At 35.2% G+C, this 25,583-nt stretch overlaps 1 protein-coding gene across 1 annotated transcript; it reads left to right on the top strand.

Moving 5' to 3' along the window:
• The first annotated feature begins 3,742 nt into the window (after positions 1-3,742).
• Positions 3,743-4,689, top strand: LOC148203576 (NAC domain-containing protein 104-like). The gene is made up of 3 exons (XM_088107959.1): positions 3,743-3,928; positions 4,089-4,357; positions 4,450-4,689. The coding sequence occupies exons 1-3, from the start codon at positions 3,769-3,771 to the stop codon at positions 4,615-4,617; spliced, it is 597 nt and encodes a 198-aa protein (XP_087964085.1). The 5' UTR covers positions 3,743-3,768; the 3' UTR covers positions 4,618-4,689.
• Positions 4,690-25,583: the final 20,894 nt, after the last annotated feature.

Below are 25,583 nucleotides of genomic sequence, written 5' to 3'. Positions count from 1 at the left end.
ACTGCCTCGGGTGACTGCAGAACTGAGGCAGTATCATTCTTTAGTCATTTCATCATAGTGGCAGCAGGGCAACATGGCAGGAAGTGCAGACGCTTGGCAGGAAGAGTAGGCATATATGCCTCAGTTCTGAGTGATAATCGAGGTAGTATCTCTATCTCCAAAAAAGTTGTCAACTAAAAGGTCAGAGTTTGGTAATTTTGAAAGCTTATATGCTTCAGTTAGCTCTAGGAACCAAAGTAGTATGTGTTTTAGGCCTCGATTGATTGAGAACCGAGGCATATAGTGTGTTTAGAATTACAATATTGCCACCGCGTTTTGATATGCTTCGGTTTTGATGAAACCGAAGCGTAATGTGCGAATTTGAATCTCCTTTTTTTACTAGTGTGCCTTCATGTCCTTCTGAAAATCTTCTTTTCAACTTAACATCGTCTTCCATGGCAACAACCTCTCTTTCTTTGGCTGAAGTCCTAGAAATCTCATAAAGGACTGCTAGCATCCGCGTATCAAAGAATGAAACCCTCTTTCTAGAACATGTAACGACTCTGGCAGAACTTCAAAGCTACGAAGTTGAGCTATCAGGAGTCAGATGGTATGGTGTAGAGAACTACTTCACTTGGGACGAGCCTATTCTTTTGGAACTAGTAAGAGAGTTCTAGAAGAACGCTCAAGAGAGTTCTACGAGAGTTATCGTCTAAGGACTTGTAACCAATTGTTTGACTATAAATTCTAAAGAGAATTAAAACACTTGACGTTTAACTTTGAGGAGTTAAATGGTAGATAGACGGGTGTGTCTAGTGGAAACCAGCAGGAGTAGGTGAAACTTAACTAGACAAGTGTATCTAGAGGATACCGAGAGTGTCTAGGGATACCAAGAGTAGCGAAGAATACTACGCAACCAGGATTGGGTGAAACTCAGTACTAGTCAGAGTAATAGTGACTACTTAGAGTGAATGGGGATATACTAGGTGTGGTTAGAATACTCAGTTGTAATCTTGTTGAAGATTATAGTAGAATTCTCTAAGGTGTTAAAGGAGACTAGACGTAACTCAGTGGAACGAACCAGTATAAAAATGACTGTGTGTTTATTACTTTATTCTCTTTAAACGTTTTCTTTACAAATCTTGCAGTTGCCCTTTACTTTAACTTATATTAAGGCTTTTTCTACTAGACGGATTTTTATTAAAGAGCAAGCTTTATCAAAACGTTGCAGCAAACATTTCTCAACAATTGATAAACACTTACTAGAAAGAATTATTTGCTTAAGCTAATCTCTAAAGTCAAGCGTTTAAGAATTTATGCGATACTAGAGACCAACACCATAGCAACACACTTAAGACTCGATTATAGACATATAAAGCCTGGGGCTACTCATATATGTTCAAGGACATCTCAGCCTCTTGTGCCTAAATATATTTTGCCTTAATAAAATGAGCCTACATTATAATGGCATGGCTTAGTACATGTCGCTCAAACCAACCTCTATAGAATGTGTTGACTAAGTTGACCAATCTAAAACCATGATTAATGTATGATTAACACAAAAATTAACCCAAAAACTAATTAGGATATTAGCTACCTAGATATGACTTATCCAAATAAAAAACTCATAAATCATAATATAAATAGCATAGTATATAAAACATATTATTACGCTCAATAATTATAATATTTGTTATTATAGAATGCATTTATCTAACGTCAAAATATTTTCTACATACCTAGTCTTCATTCTCCGTTTGATTAAGAGAAAACGAGTATTCTTATAAATAACAAACCTTGAAGTTATAATTTGAAATTAATGCTTAGAAAGTTTAGAATTGGAGTTTTCGCATAGTATATACAACTCCGTAAGAAGATATTAAAAAATAATGTCGAGTAAATGAAAAAATATTTTGGATGTAAAAATATTTAGCTTATAATTTTCATGACGGCAGAAAGTTGACGGATGAGTAAATATTTATCTACAGTAAAAGGAGAATGTGAAATCAGCTGTGCGTAAGAAAAAGCACGTATCTGGCAACTGGCATGTCAAAAGGCGACAGAGAGGCATGTAGAAGGTTACTGTTGACGTGTTTTTGCTCCCACGTTGAAAGGTTCTTTTGCACTAGCAAACGAAATTCCACTAATATTCTCCACTTTGTATGGTTTTTATGCATGGTTTTCAAGGTCCACGAAGATATCCAAGGATAAGGTTGAAGTGGCACTGCCCCAATCATAACAAAAAAGCTAGTACAAACAGTAAAAAACTTGTCTTCGATCAAACCTAGTGCTTCCTTAAAGTGACCTTCCAACCACTTCAACATCCACCACGAAACACGTATATAAACTTTATCCTTTTTTGTGAACCCTTAATCATGGCTTATCATACTAAGCCACCAAGTTATTTCTCCACTATTATTGGTTTCTTCTTTACGTAAACAACCAAGTTCCCACTCACACTCATTGTTCTTTTCTTATACTCTCCCGTTGAGTACTGCAATAACTTTATTATATATTGGTTTTGCTAAAATAAGACAGTTTTGTAAGAGATGAAGTTGTCCACATTCTTAGAATTATATGCTTCTTTTTTAGTCATAATTAAGCAGAAGAATATGATGTATGATTAAAATCTTATGCTTACACAGTTGCGGAAATAATTTAAGTAAAATCACAGAATCCAAATTTTGTCAGATCAAGTTAACCGGAACACTGTAAATACCAAATTCGTCTTTAATTCAGTAATAAAGAAATATGTAAAAAAACAGAGAGATTGGGAACAAAATACCATTTCAGAAACGTTGTTGTCTTAACTTGAACATGCACAAGAACCCAATTATGTTTACGTTGCAAATGATTGAATTAAATCACAAATGGATTCGGCTTTGGAATTAGTGATTTTTTAGGGTGTCAATTGTACGTTGTTGTAACTTTTCAGAAGCTAACTATGATGAAAGGTACGTGAGAACATATGAGCAATGACGCTTTCGTTTTGACGCGTGTTGCTGAGAAGAACCTTTTTCTCGTGTCAGTGGCCCGTCGTTCACACACTGGTGAAATTATTTTGACCACATCAGATATCAGATGTGTCTGATCTGCTACCATGATTGCTTCTACGTGGGTTTTCCTAACAGATGGCAATTTTTTTTTGTGTGAGATCGCAATCGAATTTAGTTAATGCATTGATGTCGCATCATTGAAGAAAGGAGTGCAGAAATTTAGTATGATGAATTTAGGTTTATGTGAGAAAAAAACATTATATTATATCAGATATCATTAGTTTATGTATAGAAACATTGGTGAGAAATATCACATCATATCCCATGTGTGAATCTGCATGCAGCTGCAATGATTAACGGGTGGGAAAGCGTATTGTCATGGATTATGCCAGTTAGGTTAAAGGAATAGATAATTAGATAAACGTGGAAAAATTTTAATGCACCATGCACAAAACTAGATGTGGGTCTCATGTTCCGTAATCCTTATCCTTCCTAATTAACTAACCATACACTAATTTAATCATTTAATGTTAACTTAGGTTGTAATCTTAGCTGGCTTGTTTTGTTAGCTTCCTTGGCCGGCATTCTCCTTCTTAACAGGTCCCACTTTCTAATTATGATGCTATTACACGTAGCGCCGCCTTTCTTACAGCAACTCACTCAATTTTTGAATAATAATGATAATAATAAAGTTTCTCTTTCTCTATCTCTAACTATTCTTCGCTATATATAGTGACAAATCAAAACTGAATTTTGGTGCCAAATTCCACTCTCAAATTCAACAATACAGAAGATGGAAGATGCAAGATTCAACCTTCCTCCTGGTTTTTTCTTCTCTCCAACTGATGAAGAACTTGTTCTTCACTTTCTCTATTGCAAGACTTCTCTTATTCCATGCCATCCCAACATCATTCCAGACCTCGATTCTCGCCTTCATCCTTGGGAACTAAATGGTAGATAATATGAACTTCTTTTCAATTTTTCAAAACTATATATATATATATATATATATATATATACATTGTATATCATATATATACATTGTATATGATATATACATTGTATATGGCCATTTGTTGTGTATTCATGAATGCATGTGTTTAATTTATGCAGGTAAGGCTTTGTTAAGTGGGAATCAGTACTATTTCTTTACCAAAGTGAATGAAAACAGAACAGCGGAAAATGGGTGTTGGAAGGAAATAGGTGTGACGGAACCTATATTTTCAACTTTTGACAAGAAAGTGGGAACGAAGAAGTACTTAGTATTCCACATTGGTGAAGCTCCACATGTTACTGAAACCAGCTGGGTAATGCAAGAATATAATATATGTTCTTCTGGGTTTGACACTGCGTCCTATAGAAGTTCTAGGAGACGAAAACATGTAAGTGACTTTGTTTAATTCATTTGTTAAGCTAATTACAGGAGAGATTATTTTCTATTAATATGTTAATATTGTTGTTGTCCCTGACACAGGATCAAAGTTGGAGCCAGTGGGTTTTGTGCAGAGTGTACGAGAAGATGAGGTCTGAAGGTGTAAACTGCTATAGCGATGACGATGAGAGTGGATCAGAGCTTTCATGGTTAGATGAAGTTTATCTGTCGTTGGATGATGATCTTGATGAAATTGGCATGCCAAATTAGATCGAATATTATTCTATACTGATGTTAATATATAAATATATAAATATATATATATAAAGGATTTGTATTTAATTATAGTGTTGAATTGTTTGAAATGAAGGTGTTCAATGATGGCCTATTTTACTCGCAAGTTATGGCAGAAGTTAATCACATACTTAAGTAACGTTGAATGCGATGAATTCTTGAATATCTCTGCCGTTCAAATATATAGAGTATTTATAGTAGAACAAGATAATAGCTCAGGATTTGTTTTGTTCATGAAATTGACTTTTGGCTTTAATTTCTAAACCGTATAAAGTTAAATTTGTTAAGAATTATATTTTTTATATTTGGGTTGTCCTAATGATTATCTCAGTGTTAGTTAAAGAACTTAATTAAAAGTAGGCTTAATATAAAACAACTATATGCCTAATTCTTATTTCTACTATGTCTATTTTCACCTCTAGATTTATTTGTTTTGACTTATTAGTCAAGTAAATACAAAATATATGATACGAAGAATTTTACAGGGACGGCCTTCAATTTTTCTAATCTTTTCTAATAAACTAAAAGAAATATTTTTAATTTCTTTATTGATTTATTGTAAATTATTTTATATTTTAAAATAAAAAAGTTATGTTATTCAATGTTTAGTACAAAATAATTTTTGTCTCACTATATTTCAAGAAGCAGGGTGGTAATTAATGTCAAAAATATATTTTTCTGTCTTGTCCTGTATTTGAAAATATATTTTAAGATGGATATGATGAATCAAAAGCTTTGGTTTTATTATTTTCCACATTTTCTATATTTCTTTTGTTATTTTCTTTGATAGGTTTCACTCTATCAACTTATGTATTTGATGAACATTGTGAAGAAAGTGTATATATATATATATATATATATATATAAAAGTTGGAAACAGTCTCGCGACTTTGTTAACTTCCGTTAAAGCCAAACATTACTTTTAACATATTAGTGCAGGGAAGCCATTTTATATCGATTAAAAGAAAGAATTTTTATATTATTTTCAAAACTGGTATAAATACAGACTGTATAAAAAAAATGTCTTTTACATTGATTCTTCAATCGGTATAAAAAGTTTCATTTTTTATAGGTCGGTGTCATCTGTTTTAATGATGTTTCTATTAAAGTGTAATGCAAATTCTAGAAGAATGTAGAAGCTCCTTAGATAGAAGAATTGAAATGTAATACAAGTTCTAGAATATTCTAGAAAAACCTAAGATAGGAAGAAAAATCAAGAATATTCTACATAGGTAAAAATCTAGAACATTCCACATAAGTTGTGGCTAGTATGTTCTAGAATAATCTATGGGTCTATAAATACCCATGAACTCTACCATTTGATGTATGAAGCCAACATCTACCATTTGTATGAGCTAACATCTACTACAACTAAAGACAACTACATCACTTCTTTCAACTACTACTTCTACATTCTACTATCTCTACATTTTCTCTACCACATCAACTACTCCTTTCACAACCTTCAAAATACTAACAGTGGTATCAGAGCTACGTTCGGTCATCTACTGGGCGTAGATAAAATTTTCAACTACCTCAAACAAAACTATAACTCATTCTACTACTTCCAAATATATTCTCAACACATGGCTACTACTAATCAAACATCATCAATTCTAGTACCTATTTTCAAAGGAGAAAATTATGATTTTTGGAGTGTCAAAATGAAGACATTCTTCCGCTCTCAAGATTTATGGGATATCATAGAAGAGGGATTCAATATTCCAGAAGACACCTCTACTCTTACTGCAGCGCAAAAGAAGGAGTTGAAAGAAAACAAGCAGAAGGATTCAAGGGCTTTATTTGTTCTTCAACAAGCAGTTGATGAGACAATTTTTCCAAGGATAATTGGTGCCACAAGTGCAAAACAAGCTTGGAATACAATACAAGAGGAGTTTCAAGGAAGTGACGAGGTACGCAATATTAAACTTCATTCTCTAAGACGAGAGTTTGAATTATTAAGAATGAAAGAATCTGAGACCATTAAAGACTACTATTCTAGAATAAAAGAAATAGTTAGTCAGATGAGAGCCTATGGGGAAAATATTCTTGACAAAAAGATCGTTGAGAAAATTTTAATTTCTATTCCCCAAAAGTATGATGCAATCGCAACCGCGATTGAACAAACAAAAGATTTGGCTACATTGTCAGTCACACAACTAATGGGCTCTCTTGAAGCTTATGAACAAAGATTGAAAAGGCATGAAGAAGACTCGGTTGAAAATGCCTTTCAATCAAAACTAAAATTACGGTCTCAGAATAAAGAATATGAAGGAAATAAAAGTAGAGAAGAAATTTCTAGAAATAAAGAAAATCCTAGAAGCTTCTCGAAGACTCGTCAAGAAAAATATCCTCCATGTGGCATATGTAAAAAGACAAGTCACTTGGAAAAAGATTGTTGGCATCATGGAAAACCTCAATGCCACTATTGCAAGAAATTTGGTCACGTAGAAAAGTATTGTCGTAATAAAAATAAGTATCAAGCAAACTTTGCGGAAGAAGATAATCAAGAGAAACTCTTATTCTACGCCAATCAAGAATCTTCTGGTAGAGAAGGAAGTTGGTACTTGGATAGTGGATGCAGCAATCACATGGCGAAAGATCAAAGCATCTTCAAAGACATTGATAAATCTGTCAATGTCAAAGTTCGGCTAGGAAATGGCACCACAGTGGAGTCTCGAGGCAAAGGAACTGTCATGGTGGAGACAAAGAAAGGTACTAAATTCATCAAAGACGTTTTACTAGTTCCAAATCTTAAAGAAAATCTTTTAAGTATTGGCCAAATGATGGAGAATGGATATTCTCTTCATTTTGAGAAAGATACATGCAAAATTTATGACAGTAAAATGATAGAAATTGGCCAAGTAAAAATGGAGAAGAGAAATAGAAGCTTTCCTATAAGCTTCAAACCTGGAACTAATATTGCCATGAAGGTAGAAGTTGATGACTCATGGCTTTGGCATAGGAGATTTGGCCACTTCAACACTCATGCCTTAAAGCTTCTATATACGAAAAACATGATGAGAGATCTTCCATGCTTGAAGGAGAATAATGAATCATGTGAAGGATGTCTCCTCGGAAAACAACATCGATTACCATTCTCGACAGACAAAGCATGGAGAGCAAAAGACTTATTGGAGTTGATTCATACCGATGTTTGCGGACCGATGAGAACACCTTCACATCATAACAACAGGTATTTCATCCTCTTCATCGATGACTTCTCTAGAATGACATGGGTCTATTTCTTAAAGGCAAAGTCAGAAGTTTTTGGAGTATTCAAGAAATTCAAGGCCCTTGTTGAGAAGCAAAGTGGAAAACAACTAAAAGTACTTAGAAGTGATCGTGGCAAGGAGTACACATCTCACGAGTTTGACAAATTCTGTGAAGATGAAGGCATAGAGCGACAACTTACAGTCGCATATACTCCACAACAAAATGGCGTGTCAGAGAGAAAGAATCGCACAGTTATGGAGATGGCAAGATCAATGCTGAAAGAGAAAAGTATGCCTAATACTTTTTGGGCTGAAGCAGTTTACACTGCAGTTTATATTCTAAACAGATGTCCAACTAAAGCAGTCCAAGATAAGACTCCTATTGAAGCTTGGAGTGGGAGAAAGCCATCGGCTAAACACCTACGAGTATTTGGATCTATCTGCTACATACATGTTCCTGATCAAAGGAAGCACAAGCTTGAAGACAAACCTATACGAGGAATATTTTTGGGATATAGCACACAGTCAAAAGGCTATCGAGTTTACAACCTACAAACTAAAAAGCTCATCATCAGTCGAGATGTTGAAGTTGATGAAAATGCTTCTTGGAATTGGGAAAAAGTTGTTAAAAGCAACATTCTACTTCCAGTGCAACAATCTCAAGAAGAAACTCAAGAAGAGGAAGAAAATTCAGGTACGCTTTCTCCACCTGCACAACAAGATTCTTCACCTGAATCTAGTCCAAGAAGAGTAAGATCTTTGGTAGACATATATGAAACTTGCAATATGGCTATGATTGAGCCTAACTGGTATGAAGAAACATCAAAGCAAGAAGTATGGTCAAGGAAATGGAGGAAGAAGATCAAATTGAAGATATGTTACCAAGACCAAGATTTGAACTACTACGCACAATGCTTGGAGTTACCGAATTTGCATTAAGGAGGAGTATTAAAGTGTAATGCAAATTCTAGAAGAATGTAGAAGCTCCTTAGATAGAAGAATTGAAATGTAATACAAGTTCTAGAATATTCTAGAAAAACCTAAGATAGGAAGAAAAATCAAGAATATTCTACATAGGTAAAAATCTAGAACATTCCACATAAGTTGTGGCTAGTATGTTCTAGAATAATCTATGGGTCTATAAATACCCATGAACTCTACCATTTGATGTATGAAGCCAACATCTACCATTTGTATGAGCTAACATCTACTACAACTAAAGACAACTACATCACTTCTTTCAACTACTACTTCTACATTCTACTATCTCTACATTTTCTCTACCACATCAACTACTCCTTTCACAACCTTCAAAATACTAACAGTTTCAATCATGGTGAACAGTGATAGAAGCATGCCACCGAAGAACCGATACTTCACCAGAGCCACTATGCACCAACAAACAGTAGCGCAAACATTCGCTCACTCGTCAGAGACGTGGATCTGAGGCACAAAAATACAACTCCTCCTTGTGTTTCACTTGCACTTCACTACTAGAACAATAACACTGATAAAGTGTAATGCAAACTCTAGACGAATACAGAAGCTCTTAAGAAAAAAGAGTCAGAATATAAATTGGGTCTGTAAGATAAAAGTTCAAGACTAGAGAAGTCCCAAGACTATAGAAGGTCCAAAATAGAATTCTAGAAAAATCCTATCTAGAAGGATTCTAGAAAAATCCTATCTAGAAGGATTCTAGAAAAATCCCATCTAGAAGGATTCTAGAATGATGTATAAAAATATCAATGGATGCTTATCCATAAGAAATATCTAGATAAGTTTAGAATTATAGGAATGTTTTAGAAATTTCTAGAGAATGAATAATGACCCTTAATTAGATTAATGTTGTGGTGGCAAGATCCTAACCATTGGTTAAGGAGGTGTCACTAGTATAAATAGGGGTGATTGGATCATTTGTAAGCAAGCCAATATCTACCATTTGTATGAACCAACATCTACTACAACTAAAGACAACTACAACACTTCTTTCAACTACTACTTCTACATTCAACTATCTCTACATTTTCTATATCCCATCAACTATTCCTTTCACAACCTCAAAATACTAACAATGGTAGCAGAGCTACGTTCGGTCATCTATTGGGCGTAGATAAAAATTTCAACTACCTTAAACAAAACTATAACTCTATCCTATACTACCTCCAAGATATTTTCTCAACTCATGGCTACTACCAATCAAACATCATCAATTCCAATACCTATTTTCACAGGAGAAAATTATGATTTCTGGAGTGTCAAAATGAAGACATTCTTCCGTTCTCAAGATTTATGGGACATCATAGAAGAAGGATTCATTATTCGAGAAAACACATCCACTCTTACTGCAGCTCAAAAGAAGGACTTGAAGGAAAACAAGCAGAAGGATTCAATGGCTTTATTTGTTCTTCAACAAGCAATTGATGACACAATTTTTCCAAGGATAATTGGTGCCAAAAGTGCAAAACAATCTTGGAACACAATACAAGAGGAGTTTCAAGGAATTGACGAGGTACGCAATGTTAAACTTCACTCTCTAAGACGAGAGTTTGAATTTTTAAGAAAGAAAGAATCTGAGACCATTAAAGACTACTATTCTAGAATAAAAGAAATAGTTAGTCAGATGAGAGCCTATGGGGAAAATATTCTTGACAAAAAGATCATTGAGAAAATTTTAATTTCTATTCCCCAAAAATATGATGCAATCGCAACCGCGATTGAATAAACAAAAGATTTGGCTACCACCGATGAACATTAAAATGACGAACGGAACTACAAAGCTAGATGAAAATGATCAGAAAATGACGAACTATAGTAGAGCAAAGACGATGAACATGAACAGTGAAATAAACGAGTGGCACAACCGACGAACAGTGGAAAACCGAATGGTAGCATGCAAATGAATAGTAAAAACTTAAAATGAAGAAGAAACTTGAGTGCAGAAACAGATTACACTATGAAATTGTAAAGAAAGTGAGTTACATACATGAAAAGTAAAGGAAAGCAAACCTAAAACCCCCCAAAGGGGGGGAAGAAGAAGAAACTCCAAAAAAAAAACCTAGCAGTAGCCAAAACGTAAAAATGGGAGAGAGAGCCCCGGAAGTGAAATCAGATTTGGGGTTTATAGACCCCAAATTACAATTCTTCCCTTTTAATGGGCTTGTCCTACAAAATGACCTAAAATTGGGCTCAAATTCATAAAGTTTGACCCAATGACCTTCTAAAACGAAATTAGACTCTAATACTGACGTGGTCACACTCTTTTAGTCCTAGAATATGATTCCAAACAGCACTGTTGAGTTTCTCTAGTAATTGCATCTGACCGTTCGGTCCTTAAGGCTCAGACCGTTTGGTTTAACAATGCTTTACAAGCTCAAGAACTGGTGTGCGGTGCAATCTTCACAAGACCGTTCGGTCATTCATTCTCAGATCGTTCGACCTCAGATCATTCGGTTCAACAGCTCTGTAAGTTCGCTCTGACCATTCGGTGCAAAACTACTTAGACTGTTCGATCAACTTCCACACACCGTTCGGTCATGCATTCGCAAACAACAGTGGTCTGCAATTCATTTTGACCATTCGGTGCAACACTACGTAGATCGTTCGGTTCTGTGGTGCTTGTCCGCTCGGTGCATTAGTGCTCGGCCATTCAGTGCAAGATTTCACAAACCATTCGGTATGGGCTTCCAAGTCCGTTTGGTGTAGTCATCAACATACCATTTGGTTTTATGCATTCTCTGTCATTCGGTACACTCCTCCACAGACCGTTCGACTTTCTTCAACAGACCGGTTTTGTGCAATATGTTCAGACCCTTTCTCAACCTTTCAACAGTGATTGTCCTACACATAATGATTAAAATAATTAAGCCCAAATTAGTTAAAATAAGAATTAGTCTTGAAATTAAGCCCAAGTAGTGAAAATGCAAAAATAATTGAGAATTAAGCACAATTCAGTAACAAAATATGGTGTGAAAAGCGAAGTGTATAATGAAAAATGGTGACTCATCAATGGCACCGATGTAGGTTGGTTGTGCAAAGTCCGAAAGCAATTGTGCTTGAGACGTCGAGCACCAACCTTCACCACTAACCTTCCATTTTTTTTCAATGGTCTAGCATTAAGGGGTGACCAGGTGTTGTTGAACGCCAGTTATGTAAGACTCGAGAAAAATGTATTAATTAGAGAATAAACTGGTTATGAAACTTGAGTATTATTGTTTGGTAATTGGTTTTTAATGCTTGGATGTTTCTTAGAATTATAATTACTATGTTAATGATTTGATGGTATTATTAATAAAGTGTAACACATGATTTATATGTTATTAAATTAGTGATTTATGTGTGTGTGTGATATTACCCATGTGAGGTGCTGGTTTGTTGGTAGGAATGTTGTTTAGGATGGAATGGATGTTGGTTCAATGCCTAGGAAAAAGAGTTTAAAAGAAACTTACATATTAAGAGTATTTTTGGCCTAAAGACAAAATAGTCTTTTTACCTTCATTAAATGATGCATAAATTAAGTTATGGAGTGTAGAAAGTAAAAGAATGAAGAATAAAATATGAAAATAATAGAAGGTTACGTGGATTTTAAAAGATTTAGTAGTTTTTGATATTTTAAAATGTGTTTGAGAGAAAATAAGAGAAGAGATCTTGGTGGTTTTACAGATAAAAGATCTTATTTTAACAAAAAAGATTTAGAGGGAAAAGAGATAAGAAGGAGAACAGTAAAAAGGGTCTGTACATTGTCACCTTAATCTTAAAAATAAAAAGAGATAGAGATAAGGCAGAGAAGAGACGTTTTCTAGGAGAAAAGAGAAAGAACTGCAGAAAACCTTATTGCAAGGGAAGATTTGTGGTGTTTTTGGAGTATAGATAAAGCCCTAGTATTGGCCAAGGTATGTGGAAGCTTACCTTTGTTTGCTTGTTTGTTGTATGTTATATGTTTTTTATTATCTTGATTTGTAATCCTTGTGTTGATGCATGTATACATGATTATAGTTATGCTTATATGGTTATTGTTGGGTAAGGGTTTGTGTATGCATGTTGATAGGGTTTATGTCATATTTGTGTTGGGTTTATCCTATGAAAGTATGTATGTTTTGTTGGGTTATCCGATGATAATAGGTATTGATGCTAAGGAAGGAAAAATGTATGTTGTTTGGGGGTTTTACCATACAAATATATGTTGTAAAGAGTGGTAAGATAATCATATGCAGTATGTTGGGTTTGTTTGGGATGTAATCAACATAATGATTGGTGTTGGATGATTCAAGTGATGTAATGTATGTGTTAGGGTATTTTCATAAGGGTATATGAGGTTTGAATGTGTGCATGATGTATTGGGTCTGTTCTCTCGTGATTTAGGGTTGATTATGTGAATTTTCAACACTTGAATTCTGTCTAGGATGTGCTTTGATTAGGCAATAATCTAATATCACTAGTTATAATCGATTATTTGTGCATTGATTGTGAGTTGTGTTGCATGAATAATCAATTATATGGGATGATAATGTGGAAATTGGTATCGCGTAGCGGAAACTTTAAACGCGTGTTTAGACAAAACCAAGAGGGGAGGAGTGAATTGGCTCTTATTAAAAGTTTCTTCCTTTTTAACAGATTTTTGCTTTTAAAAATGTCTTTAATAAATCTGAAAAATTAATTTGAATAAAAGCATATAAACAAAGGAAGGAAGGGAAGAGAAATATTACACAGGTAATTTTTATACTATTTCGAATCAAAAGATACTACATTCAGTTGTTAATCTTTCCAAAAGAGAGATTAACCTTTCCACTAAAATAAGTAACAATTTACAATAGAGAAATAAGGATTGAGATTAGAAACCACCTCTCTTAATAGATAAGAGATGAAAGAGACCTCCTTTTGACGCACAAAAGGATGAACACCTTAACTCTGATTTATAGGTATACTCCACCACTTAGACACACTAAGAAAGAGCACTTCCTGCTACAAGCACTAAGTTCACAAACTCCCTTTTCATAAACACTCAATGTTTCCCCTAGGCACATAACTCTAACACTTTCTAACTTATGTTTAAGTTAATTATTTATAAACTCTTGCATTTGAAAATTAGGTCAGAAAACGAAGAGTCGGATTCCCAACTGCCACTAATAATCGATTATCATAAGTGATAATCGATTATCATAGTGCATTTTGTGTAAATGTGAATGTTTCAGAAATAATCCATTATCACTTATGATAATAGATTATCCTTATCTATTTTTAATGGAAAAGGAGTGGGACTAACGATTATCCTAGTGAACGTTTCAAAAATAATTGATTCTCACTTATGTTATGGTTGTATATATTATCTTATAAAGCAATATCATGTCATGACACGTACTAGATCACTTAATGATTATATTTTGAAATAGTATTGTATCAATAAATTTTATTCATATTAATTAACACTCTTTTTAAGACCTTTCTCTTTGTCATATTTTTCTTAATATTTTATATTTTTTTGTATATAGTAGAACCAATAGATAACGCATGTTTGTACATAATAGAACCAATATTTTATATTTTATATTTTATTTTGAAAAAATATTATATATTTTTTGAAATATTTTATTGAAAAATTAATTTTTTTAAAAAAAAATTAGACCAATAGATAGCATTTTTTAAATAAGCGTTATTTATTGGTGTCTCACAATAGATAACACTTTTGTAAATAAGCAAGCGCTCACATAGATAGAATTTAAAAAGCGTTATCTATGATAAGTGTTATCTATGCACCTTTTTGTAGTAGTGTGTTCTAATATGGTTTTATGATTGTGAATGGTATTGGTGTTGTGGTTCATAGATGGTGTGAATGAATTACCGTCATGGAACTTGATTAATACTATTTTAATCATTATAATTGTTGGTAATGTTATGTGATAGAGCTCAAATCTCTTTGGTATGTTTCCTGATGTTATATTTCTAAGTTAGGTGATGATCTATATGTTTAGAATTAGTTGTTGGGCTAAGTAACATAATGATACTTAGTTGAAGAGCTTTTAGGACTTGTTAGAGGATAAATAGGTATGTGTGAGTCAATTTTGAGTTGTGAGATACTTAGAGAGCTATTCTTGATGTGTTCAAGAATAAGAAGTGGTCTACGATGGGATACCCTTAATATCTAGGTTTCATTTCTCTTGTGTTATGGGAAGGAACACTCTTCAACTGTGTGAGGTAGTAAGAGAGAGGTTAAGTATCTTACTCTCTATTTTGTGTGACTGTTAAAGAGAGGAAAGTTGTTGGCCTATAAGGGAACATGTCCTTAAGTGTGTGTAGGACTACTCAACTGCCTTGTAGAGATGTTGGTTTGTGTGACTTTAGTCTTTGTGAAAACATTTCGTCTGTGTGATAGTAGACAACTATGAGGAGTCTGTGTGACCTTTTTCCATGTGAATGTAGTATGTGATACAAAAGATTACTAAGAGGAGTTGATGTGACTTTAGTCTGTGTGACAAGAGATCATGAGAGGATGATGTGTGTTATTAGTTTGTGTGATTTTATACCCGTGAGTGATGTGTGAAACAGGGTGATATGCTACCAGTGAGATGAAAGTAAAGTGAAATGGGTCAATTGTTATATTGTTTTGAGGATGTTGTTATTTTTATTATTGTGTTTGATTTCTTAGCTCACACATGCTTTCTATGGGTTTGTTGCGATGATCGTATGACGTGTGTTGTACGGGAATAGATAGGAATGTTGAAGTCAATGGTTGAGAATATATGATGCTAGAGGGGATATGTTGTTGGGAGATTAAATATTAATTTTAGTTTTATGAAAGAGTTTTATTTATAAGTTATACTTTGACAAACTATTTGGATTTATGGATACTTTGATTTCAAAGTTGTAATGAAATTCATTTCTTTTGAAATTTTAACTTTGTCTTTACGAAAATGTCGACTTCGATGCACTTAAGTGACTACCGAAATTGGGATGTTAAAGTCCCTCCGACAATAGACGACCACTTTTTACCAGTGATAACTATGCATTCTGAAAAGTTAGAATGCAAATATTTTTGGGGTCTATTGACAGAGTGTTTGGGAAGTTTTTTTAAATGGACCCATACTTCCTACTATTATTGTAAATTATGTGCAGGAAGAAAAACCTTATTTACAATGGATTGTTGAAGAAAACAAGCAAGCTCAGATTGATGTAAGAGCTCCTAATATAATCTTTTCTGCTTTGGTTTTAAATGAGTTTTACAGGATCTTGGTTTGCAAGACAACTCAGAAGAAGTGGGAAGTTCTTTGTGTTACTCATGAAGGAACTAACTAAGTGAAATATGAAAAGTTTAAAAAGATTTTAATGAGGAAGTGCATAAAGACTTGAAGCAACAATTATATGCTTGTTTTATTTAAGGTTGTAATGGTTAAGTCATTAGAGTAATGAAATCACATGAATAAATGAAATGCTCTATTTTCATAATGCTCACTAGAATAATCGATTATCCCTTGGGATAATCGATAGTACCAAGAAACATCAGAAATATTTTGATTAGCAGATAATCGTTTATTTAAAATAATCGATTAAAAACATGATTTGTTAAGGTTCGCAAATAATCAATTATAACTTATGATAATCGATTGTCATAAGTGATAATCGATTATCCTAGAAAAAATATCTATGAAAGGGTTTGAAAATAATTGATTATCACTTGTGATAATTGATTATCTCTAATAGTTAGAAGCTGACTCTTGAGTTTTTGACCCTTTTTCGAACATTGGCCTATAAATACCCATTTTTTAAGCTCTTTAAAAAGTTACTTAACTGTTTGAGAAAAATAGCATTGTATGAAATCTCTGTGTTTAAGTGAGCTTGAGTACTTGGTGCTTGAAGAAGGAAGTGCTTTTTTTGGTGTGTCTAAGTGGTGAAGCATATTTGCAAAGCAAAGTAAAGTTGTGTTCATCCTTTTGTTGGTCAAAAGGAAGTTTTGTTTATCTCTTATCTTTTAAGAGAGGTGTTGTTTGAAATTACACTTTACTTCATTATTTTAACTTGTTTTTTTATGTTAGTTGATAAGTCAATCCCTCTTTTTAGAGAGATTCACAACTAGACATAGGATCTTTTGATTTGACCAGTACAAAAATTACTTGTGCAAGCTTCTCTTCCTTTCTTTACTTTCAATTATTCAAAGTAATTTTTCTAACTTGTTAAAGAAATTTTTAAAAGTGAAAACTTGTTAAGAAGAAACGATTTTTAATGCAAACTCAATTCACCCCCTCTTGATATTATTCATGCTCTAAACATTCTGCTGCATACTTTTCAACATGATCGTCACACTAGATGACGTGTCTACACTACTGCATCTATATATTGTGGGACAATTATAATCAAATGAAGTCCTAGACTTTGTAACGGCTTTGAAAACCATCATTGACCTATTGGGCGTGGACCGCGTGAGGGCTACATCTGAGATGAGGAAATGTCGTAGCCTAAAAATAATACTGACTTGGTTAAGTGATATATAAAACAACTATTGTAAGAACTAACAATAGGAGTATGTTGCACAAGCCTACTTGTTACATCTTGTTGGATGCACTATTTTTAAGCATAAGAGTGCCACTTGGAGATGCAAACTTTACAGAGACAAAGCAATTAGATTAATATCTGACTCTTTTACAAGTACACATATATCTTGCACTTTGATTTCCTTTATTATTTCATTATTGAAATACCTTTAATTAATCTTTTTTAGAGTTGGATATATGAGCACTTCCTTGGAATAGGAATGATGCATATGTTTCCTAGTTATGATGAAAGTAGACCTCGAGACGCATACTAGGTGACAAGAAGGAAAATATCCAACCTATATAAGGTCAGGGCACATTTGGATAGCTTTACATATGATGAGGTGACTTTTGCCCTATATGAATCACATCGGATTAGTCGTTCACATATGACAATCAATATGTTTTCTGGCTAGATGAGAGTGGGTGTGATTATATACCGACATATGCTTGAATGAGTGTTAAGGCAATTTGGGAATGAGCAGTTGATCCAACGGTCATTAAATGTTGTTCTAGAGGCTAACATAGCAACCATTGATGATTGTTGGTTACGCTTTGTGATGACTCAATATTTTCTTGACTTCACTTAGTTTATTGTGCTAGAATTAATTAGGGAGTTATGCTTAATTGTCCGATATTTTTCTATTTTTGCTAACTGTTCTTAATTTGACCAGAAATTCTTATTTCAATTAATTTGAAATATCTGAGCTAAATATTTTCATCATTGATTGCAGGAAAAATTTTGGAGATACATTTTGGGACATCAGGAAGAATACAAATAATTCAAGACTCTCCACAAAAAGAAGTGTGCAAGAAGAAGGGCACTACGGTGATATCACTCTTTGGACTTATGAGAAAGGGGTGCTTCATTATTGGAAAAAGGGTGACATCCAGCGAATTGAAGTCCATAAGCGGTCCAGCAAGGGAGGTGCACAAATTGAATTTTGGGTGCACACAACAGCAAACAAAGATGAAGTGCTACGTCCAGCAAAGCACATGTGGCAGCAGAAGCAGCGCGTCTAGCAAGCCTTCAAATGGAAGCAGTTGTTGAATTAGCAATTGGGGAGACACGGACAACATCAACACGGCCTGGTCCAGCAAGCATGGGCTTCAGGCTTATAGTAGTTGATTCATGTCCAATAGCTTGGTTTGGGAAAGGAAAGCAGCACACAACCCACACTTGGCACGTCCAAGACGTCACGGCCTGCACCATTCAAGTCTTCACACAGTCACAGCCCATGGGGAGCGTCCAGCACAGTCCAAGCACACAGCTCACGGCCAACAGTAACAACAGCCACCTGAAGAGTTTTTCTTTCTGGATACAATAGCATGTCACGGGTTAGAGGTAGGGATATCACGTAACATCTAGCAAGCTTGGAGGGACCGTCTAGCACGAAGAGCTCATTCATTCTTCAATGATGGATCTAGTAGAGGAGCGGAGCCCATGGATGGAGGGTGACGGAGGGATTCATTTTTCCTTTTCTTAGCTTGAGCTACTACGTCCGGCACGTTTTTGGAGCAGCAGGCACCACACTTTCTTTTCTCTTAGAATGAAGCTCTTATTCAATTTTATTTTTAGCTTTGCTTGTGCACGCTGATACATTCATATTCACTCTTATTGGCTTTGGATAAAAGGAGAAAAAAATGTTTGCTTTCAATTAGAAAAGGGGGCAGCCGCCAGCCTCATGGACCATTTCTTTTGAACATGGTTTTAAGTTTGGATGGAATGAAAATATAGTGCGTAGGGTTACGCGAGGAATGAAGAGCCCCTTACTTTCATTTTGGTGAATTACTCGTTGCTTGGGAATTTATTTAGCACTTTGCATTGTTTTTCTTTATTCCAGCACATGAGGGGTTAGCTCTAAGGGTTTTATTTGTCTTTATTAGCTTCAAGCCTGTACTGATTGGGATTTTATTTGCACTGGAATACTACACGCGTTTGTTTTAAAAATGTTGATTCAATTTAAGGAGAAGGTGCACACGGTTTGCTACAGAAGATTTCCTTAGTTTCTTTCTTCTTCATGCTTGAACCAAGATGCCTATTTTTTTATTCTATATATTAAATTGCATTCAACATTGTTTTTATTTTATTTTCGCTGCATTGGGCTTCTAGTACTAACGCATTGTCTTTTAATTTAAGTAGATGAGTTTTAGATTTATTTATTGCATTTCAATTGGGTCACTAGTTTTCTTAGTTATTTATTGCATTTAATTTGGTTAATATGTGCATTTCATTTTTAGTATGTCAAGTGTTTCTTTATTATCTGCTGCATTTTAATTAGTTCACACATATTGTTTTAGGATCGTTCAGTTTACTGTTTTCGTTCACTATGCTGCTGTCTATTTTGTTCGGCTTCTTTATCTTCCTGTATTTCCAATTTCCTCACTTGCTTTAGAGATCGTTCGATCTCAATGTAGAACCGTTCGGTCATCTGTAGGACCGTTCGATCTTCATGCTTTGTTCATTTATTTCAGTGTTTTCAATTATGTTTGGTTGTATTTAAGTTCCAGTTTTAATTTAGTTCAATTGCATTCACAAACCCCCCCACTACGTGTTTGACCTAAGTCTCGAACCACGTTTGGTCCTTGAGAGACGACCTCGGAGTCAATTTCCTAGCACTATACTGCATTCTTTAATGCACATCAAATTTGTATGGACCGCGACAACCTCATCACTTTGCCACGTGTATGTAAATGTCACACCAGCATTGTTTTCATCTCATGTGTTGAGGGATACCTTCAGTAGTTCAAGAGGGTATCTCATCCCTTTTTTATTGCTGTTGTCTTGGAAGATCGACCGAATCTTGTACCTCAACTTCGTTGACATCTCCTAGATGACATTCGAGTTCGTAAGAGGTTGAAGTCAGAATCTGGTTTGTTGGTATGTAATCATCCAATGTTTATATGTTTATGCTATTAAAGAATGTTAATTAATTTGTTGTTACTGTCACAGGGATTTATCAGGTTCGTCATATCAATCTTACAAACGATGATTAAGTGTCTTGATGTTAGTGAGGGCATTATAGCTTGGGACCGTACTAATGAGGCATTACAGATAGTTCGTCCAGTGTCTGAAGAACATTCATTCACCTGTAGAGAAGGTCAAAATGTACACAACAGACGTTCATCATCATTTAGCTAGCAACACTTTTTAATATATATTTAGTTGTTTTGAACTTTTAATTAATATTTGTAATTAAACAACTTTGTTTTACATAATTAAACAACTTTGTATTTATATAATTAAACAACTTCGTATTTTCATTTACACATTTGTTTACATAACACAAGATCAATCTTGATACAAATCTACATAATTGGTATTAACGCTGATGAGAGGGTCGCACCTCTCACAAAAGTTGTGCATAAAAGAATGCAGTATACTACTAGGAAGTGACTCCTAGGTCGTCTCTCAAGGACCAATTTGCGGTTCAGTCTCAGATCGAACACGTAGTGGGGGGGGGGTTTGTGAAAGTTTTGTGAAAGCAAGTGAACTTAAATTAAATTGAAAACTAAATGCAACCGAACATAATTGAAGGCATTTAAAGTAAATGGAAACAGTGAACTGAACGATCCTAAAGCAAGGTGTGTGAACTAACTAAAATGCAGCAAATAATAAGCACGTAATGTGCTATTCAAATGCAATACTTTAACTAGAACATTAAATGCCTAATGCAGCTTGGAATTAAAGAAAATATGCAATCTTAAGCTAATTAATGAAAGGCACCGTGCACAACTCCATTTCTTCACGGAAATAATAAATTTAAAAGCGCTTGAACAGTAAAAATAAAATGAAGTAGTAAGCATCACAGCACATCTAATATTTAAATGCACTGATTAACCTAAAAAGTGAAACAATGAAATGCACATTGAAATGGCACTAAAAGCAACACGTGAACAATAGCTGGATAAACCAAACTTTGAAGCTTTCTCTTGCTGGACATAACAGCCATCACCGCGTGTGCCCCTGCTTTGCTGAACATGACTGAAAATGAAGAATGAAATCCCATGCTAGACGTGGGAACAGCAACTCCGTGTGTGCATCTCCACACTACCTTTTTTTAAAGCCAAATAAGATGAACTTCTTCCTAGGTGGCTGCTGGACCACACACCTCTAGCACCGCTTTTCTTCCAGCCAGCCGTGGCACCTACTTTTCTTCTTCCCACTCATCCAAAATCCAACAGTGTAAACATGGTTCACCACCCAACTAAGAAAGAAAAATTCCCCCCCTTTTAAGCGGCGGTTGCTGCTCCTTAAGTGTGCCCTGCCCCTTCTCCGTGCAGCTCTCTCCTTTTTCTGGACCGCGTGACTTCTTTCTTGTGGGCCGTGTATGCTTCACTGCTTCAGCTGGACACACCCCCCTTTTCTGGATGCGTGAAGTCTTTGCTGGATGCTGGACCAGGCTCCTGTTGCCAATTTCTCTCCCAGCACCCCCTCAAATCCAAGCTGCTGCTGTTGGACCGTGAGCTTTGACCCAAGTGGTGGCACATTTAATTTTGACCTCCTTGCAACCAATTAAGAGTCTAGAACCACATTTAATTTCTTTTTGTGGCCATGAGATGCATTGTCCAGTGATAAATTCCAGCCACCACAAGTACCCAACAGCAAGCAAATGCAAACAGATTAGAAATCACTCAAACAGTAAGCATTGGACTGCCATATGGGAGTAAAAAAAATACTGGGAACAGCACAGAACAAATTTGAACAAAATAAAAACTATACGTGAAAATAGACATCCATACGAAACTATGAAAAAAAATTGCATGGAAAACGGGTAAGAATTGAACTCAAACGAGGACACACAAGTTGACACAACATTCACGCAGCACTGTGCGAAAATTTAAATGACTGAGATGCATTGGGCTCAATTGCCATTTCTCATTTAACCTTCAAATGTCCCAAATTGTATCTCCAAATTTTCCTTGTAAAATAATTAGCTCAGATAATTCAAATTAGTTAAAATAAGAATTTCCGATCAAATTTAGCACAATTAGGAAAAATAGGATAATACTGTACATTCAAGCACAATTCCTTGATTAAATCCGATACAATAAACTAAGTGAAATTGAGAAAATATTGACTCATCAAAATAGACCACACTTAGTCTTTTGCACTCCTGGGCAAAATCAAGACGCAAATCAAGGAATAGTTCAGAGGACATCGAGGGAAATGACACAACTCAGCAAACACAAAACAAAGACTAACAATGACAAAAACAGAATTACACAGTTCTCAAGGAATCTGGACCAAGAAAGGAAGTAGACAATATCCAACACAAAATCAAAGAAAGCAGATACTCATGAAATCATCCAAGTAATTCAAAACATGGCAAAATGATTAATCAGTTCAAGAGGTGAATCAAAAGTAACAAAACCTCACAGATGCACTATCAGTGTTTCTCTCAAGTGTATAAGGTAAAGAATTTCAACTCAATGCACTCAAGAAAGAAAACACAACAGACTTGGCAAACCTCTAATATCAACACTCAAGCACATACGCATGTTCAAATCAAAAGGTCTTTTATGGATGTAATGGGGTCAAGGACAAGGGAGGATAAAATATGGATAAAAAGCTACAAACCAAAAGAAATAGAGGAGCAATGGGGAACAAGTGAAAATACAATCAAATTACACCCAAACCTCTAATTCAATCCTCTTCTTGACTCCATTATTCACAATTATTCACAATTTTTTTCACTTTTTTACTGTTTTTCTACTCTTTTTTTTTCATCCTGTCTCTTTTCTTTACTCTATTCAGCACACAATTTCAAGAAACAAGATACACCACATATTTACAAAAACAAAACAAGAAGAGGAACTAACTAGCCAACTCATCAGAATCCCCAAGGAGACCACACTTGTTCCCAAAACACTTCCAAAGCTCCAAAATTCCCTAAGGTTAAGGTAATCATGGTTTTTCACTTAGGGCTAGTGTATGAGCTTCAAAACAAATAAATGAGGGAAGTATAGGCTCAAAAGGGGTTATCAAAGGATCAGAACAAGGTAAGCTTATTTGGCTAGAGAGGCTCAACAACAAAACTGCCTTTATCACTTCCAAACATGCATATCAATCAAGAGTTATCAACAAGAGTCAAGCCAAGGCATATGCGCAAGCAATCAAGAGACATATCACACACAAGAAAGAACGTAAAGTGGCTCAAATCTCACACAGGGTAATTCTGTCACAATCAATTCAACTCTCAAAAATCATAATCATCTTCCAAGCAGAGAAAAGCAAGGATTTCCAACCAATCAGAGTATCAATGAAGTGAAAGACATATTTACAACCCAAACAAAGTCCAGAAATCAAGAGAAACATGTAAAACTGTACAAAAAACAAAACAAAAACTACCTAGAAAAGAAAAAAATTTAACACGGAAAACAAAAACTAACAAAGAAAAATCAGAATCTCCCCCAAAAGACCACACTTAAACTACACAGTGTCCTCAATGTGTCACAAACAATAAGATCAGAAATCAGAACAGTGAACAAATCATGGACAAGTGCAATAAAAGTACGGAAAGGGGGAGAAGAGAGAAAGAAAACTCCCCTGGTCATGGTGGCAGTTGCCAATTTTGGACTATCAGGGAGATGTCTTCCACCACAAGATCCAGCCAGGAAGTTTTGAGGAAAAATTGCTTCATCCTCCATATTTGATCAAGCAGGGAAATGTCTTCCACAGCTGGATCTAAGAAGGAAAGATTGTTGATGAGCAGGTTCAGTTGGTGCCTATTTATCTTGAAGCTTTTGTCAATGTTAGCACCATTATTTTCCACTGTGGGTGTTTGTTGATCAAATTCATTTGTATCTCCTGCAATAGGGTTAGTGCAATGTGGCTCTACAGAAATTTCATGCAGGGGTATAACACCCAATCCCAGTGTAACAGGCTGAACCTCAGATACATCCTCAGAACATGAATCAATTTCCAAATTAAAAGTAATATCAATAACAGATTCATGTTCAGTGCATTGAGAATAAACATCTGGATGTGATATCAAAAAGTGGTTCTCATCATGCACAGAGGGAGAATTAAAAACATGCTCAGCAACAATATGATCATCAACATACCTCTCAACAGCATAATCATGAACAACATAATCATGAACATAATCATCACTGACATAATCATACTGAGGTATGCTTACCTCCACTTCCCTGAAGATTGAAAGAGTGGTGGTAGCTGATGATGGTCTACCTTTCTCAAAAATGTTGCTCATATATGCCTGGTCCTCAAAATCTTTCTCAGTCTCTTCAGGTGCAAGAGTGGGACCATCTGAAGGTGGGAAAGTATGTGGCGCAGTAGTAAGCTCATAACTCTGCTCCCCATCTTCTATGTGGATGACACTAACATCATCAGGAATCAGCACAGTCTGAAATGGTAACTCTGAATCTTGAGACTGTTCCTGATTTAATTGAGTAGCCATCTGCCCTATCTGATCAGTCATACTCTGAATGGCAGCTCCTATTTCTTGCTGGAACTGCATGTTCTCTTGCTGAAATTGAAGGTTCTGCATGGTCATCTGCTCCAACAACTCCTGCAATGTAGGCTCAGAAGTAGAAGGCTGAGGAGCTATTTGGGCAGGAGCATCATATTGCTGATTTTGGTATTGCTGGACTGGTGGAGGCATACAAGTACTCTGGAATGGTGGTTCTTGATAATGATGCTGTGGAGCATTATACCATTCCAAGGTAGGGTCATTCCATCCAAGACCGTTGTTGTAAACATATTGCACAAGGGAAAATTTGCTCAGAAACTGATGCTCAAGATATCCCCAATCAGTAACGGATCTCAGAGGAAGAGAGTCTTTCCAATCCTTAGCTGCTCCTTGTAATGAATGCGGAAATGCGCTCAAGAAAATGTAATCAAGAGGGACATCTGGAGGCTTCATTGAAGAGCACATGATGTGGAGCTCCTCCAAATGTCTGTGTGGGCATTCTCCTGCAAAACCATGAAACTTAGGCAGCAAATGTATCAGTCCAGAGGTGAGATCGCAATGAAGATCATCCTCCTTAAGTGAAACTGGCTCACAAAGAGCACTCTCAGAAATTAGAGGATGAGTCATATTGTTCTCAACATAGAAATCAGCAGAATATGAATTACAATCAGAGTAACATGCAGAATGAGAATCATAATCAGAGGCACTAGCAAAACAAGCAGTATTCACGAAATCAAAATAGGTAGACATGGAAAAAGAAGAATACTAAAAAT

The sequence above is a fragment of the Vigna umbellata genome, chromosome 2 (assembly GCF_029865625.1).
Source record: "Vigna umbellata cultivar VRB3 chromosome 2, Vumbellata_1.0, whole genome shotgun sequence".
Lineage (NCBI taxonomy): Eukaryota > Viridiplantae > Streptophyta > Magnoliopsida > Fabales > Fabaceae > Vigna > Vigna umbellata.
The sequence above is the reverse complement of the archived record's forward strand: the minus strand, read 5'-3'. Positions and strand labels throughout refer to the sequence as shown.

Bases quoted from the DNA above. Each gene is read 5' to 3' on its own strand.
- LOC148203576 (XM_088107959.1), top strand. From the start codon at position 3,769: ATGGAAGATGCAAGATTCAACCTTCCTCCTGGTTTTTTCTTCTCTCCA. The intron at 3,929-4,088 runs GTAGATAATATG...TAATTTATGCAG, and splicing joins TCATCCTTGGGAACTAAATG to GTAAGGCTTTGTTAAGTGGG. The intron at 4,358-4,449 runs GTAAGTGACTTT...TCCCTGACACAG, and splicing joins GTTCTAGGAGACGAAAACAT to GATCAAAGTTGGAGCCAGTG.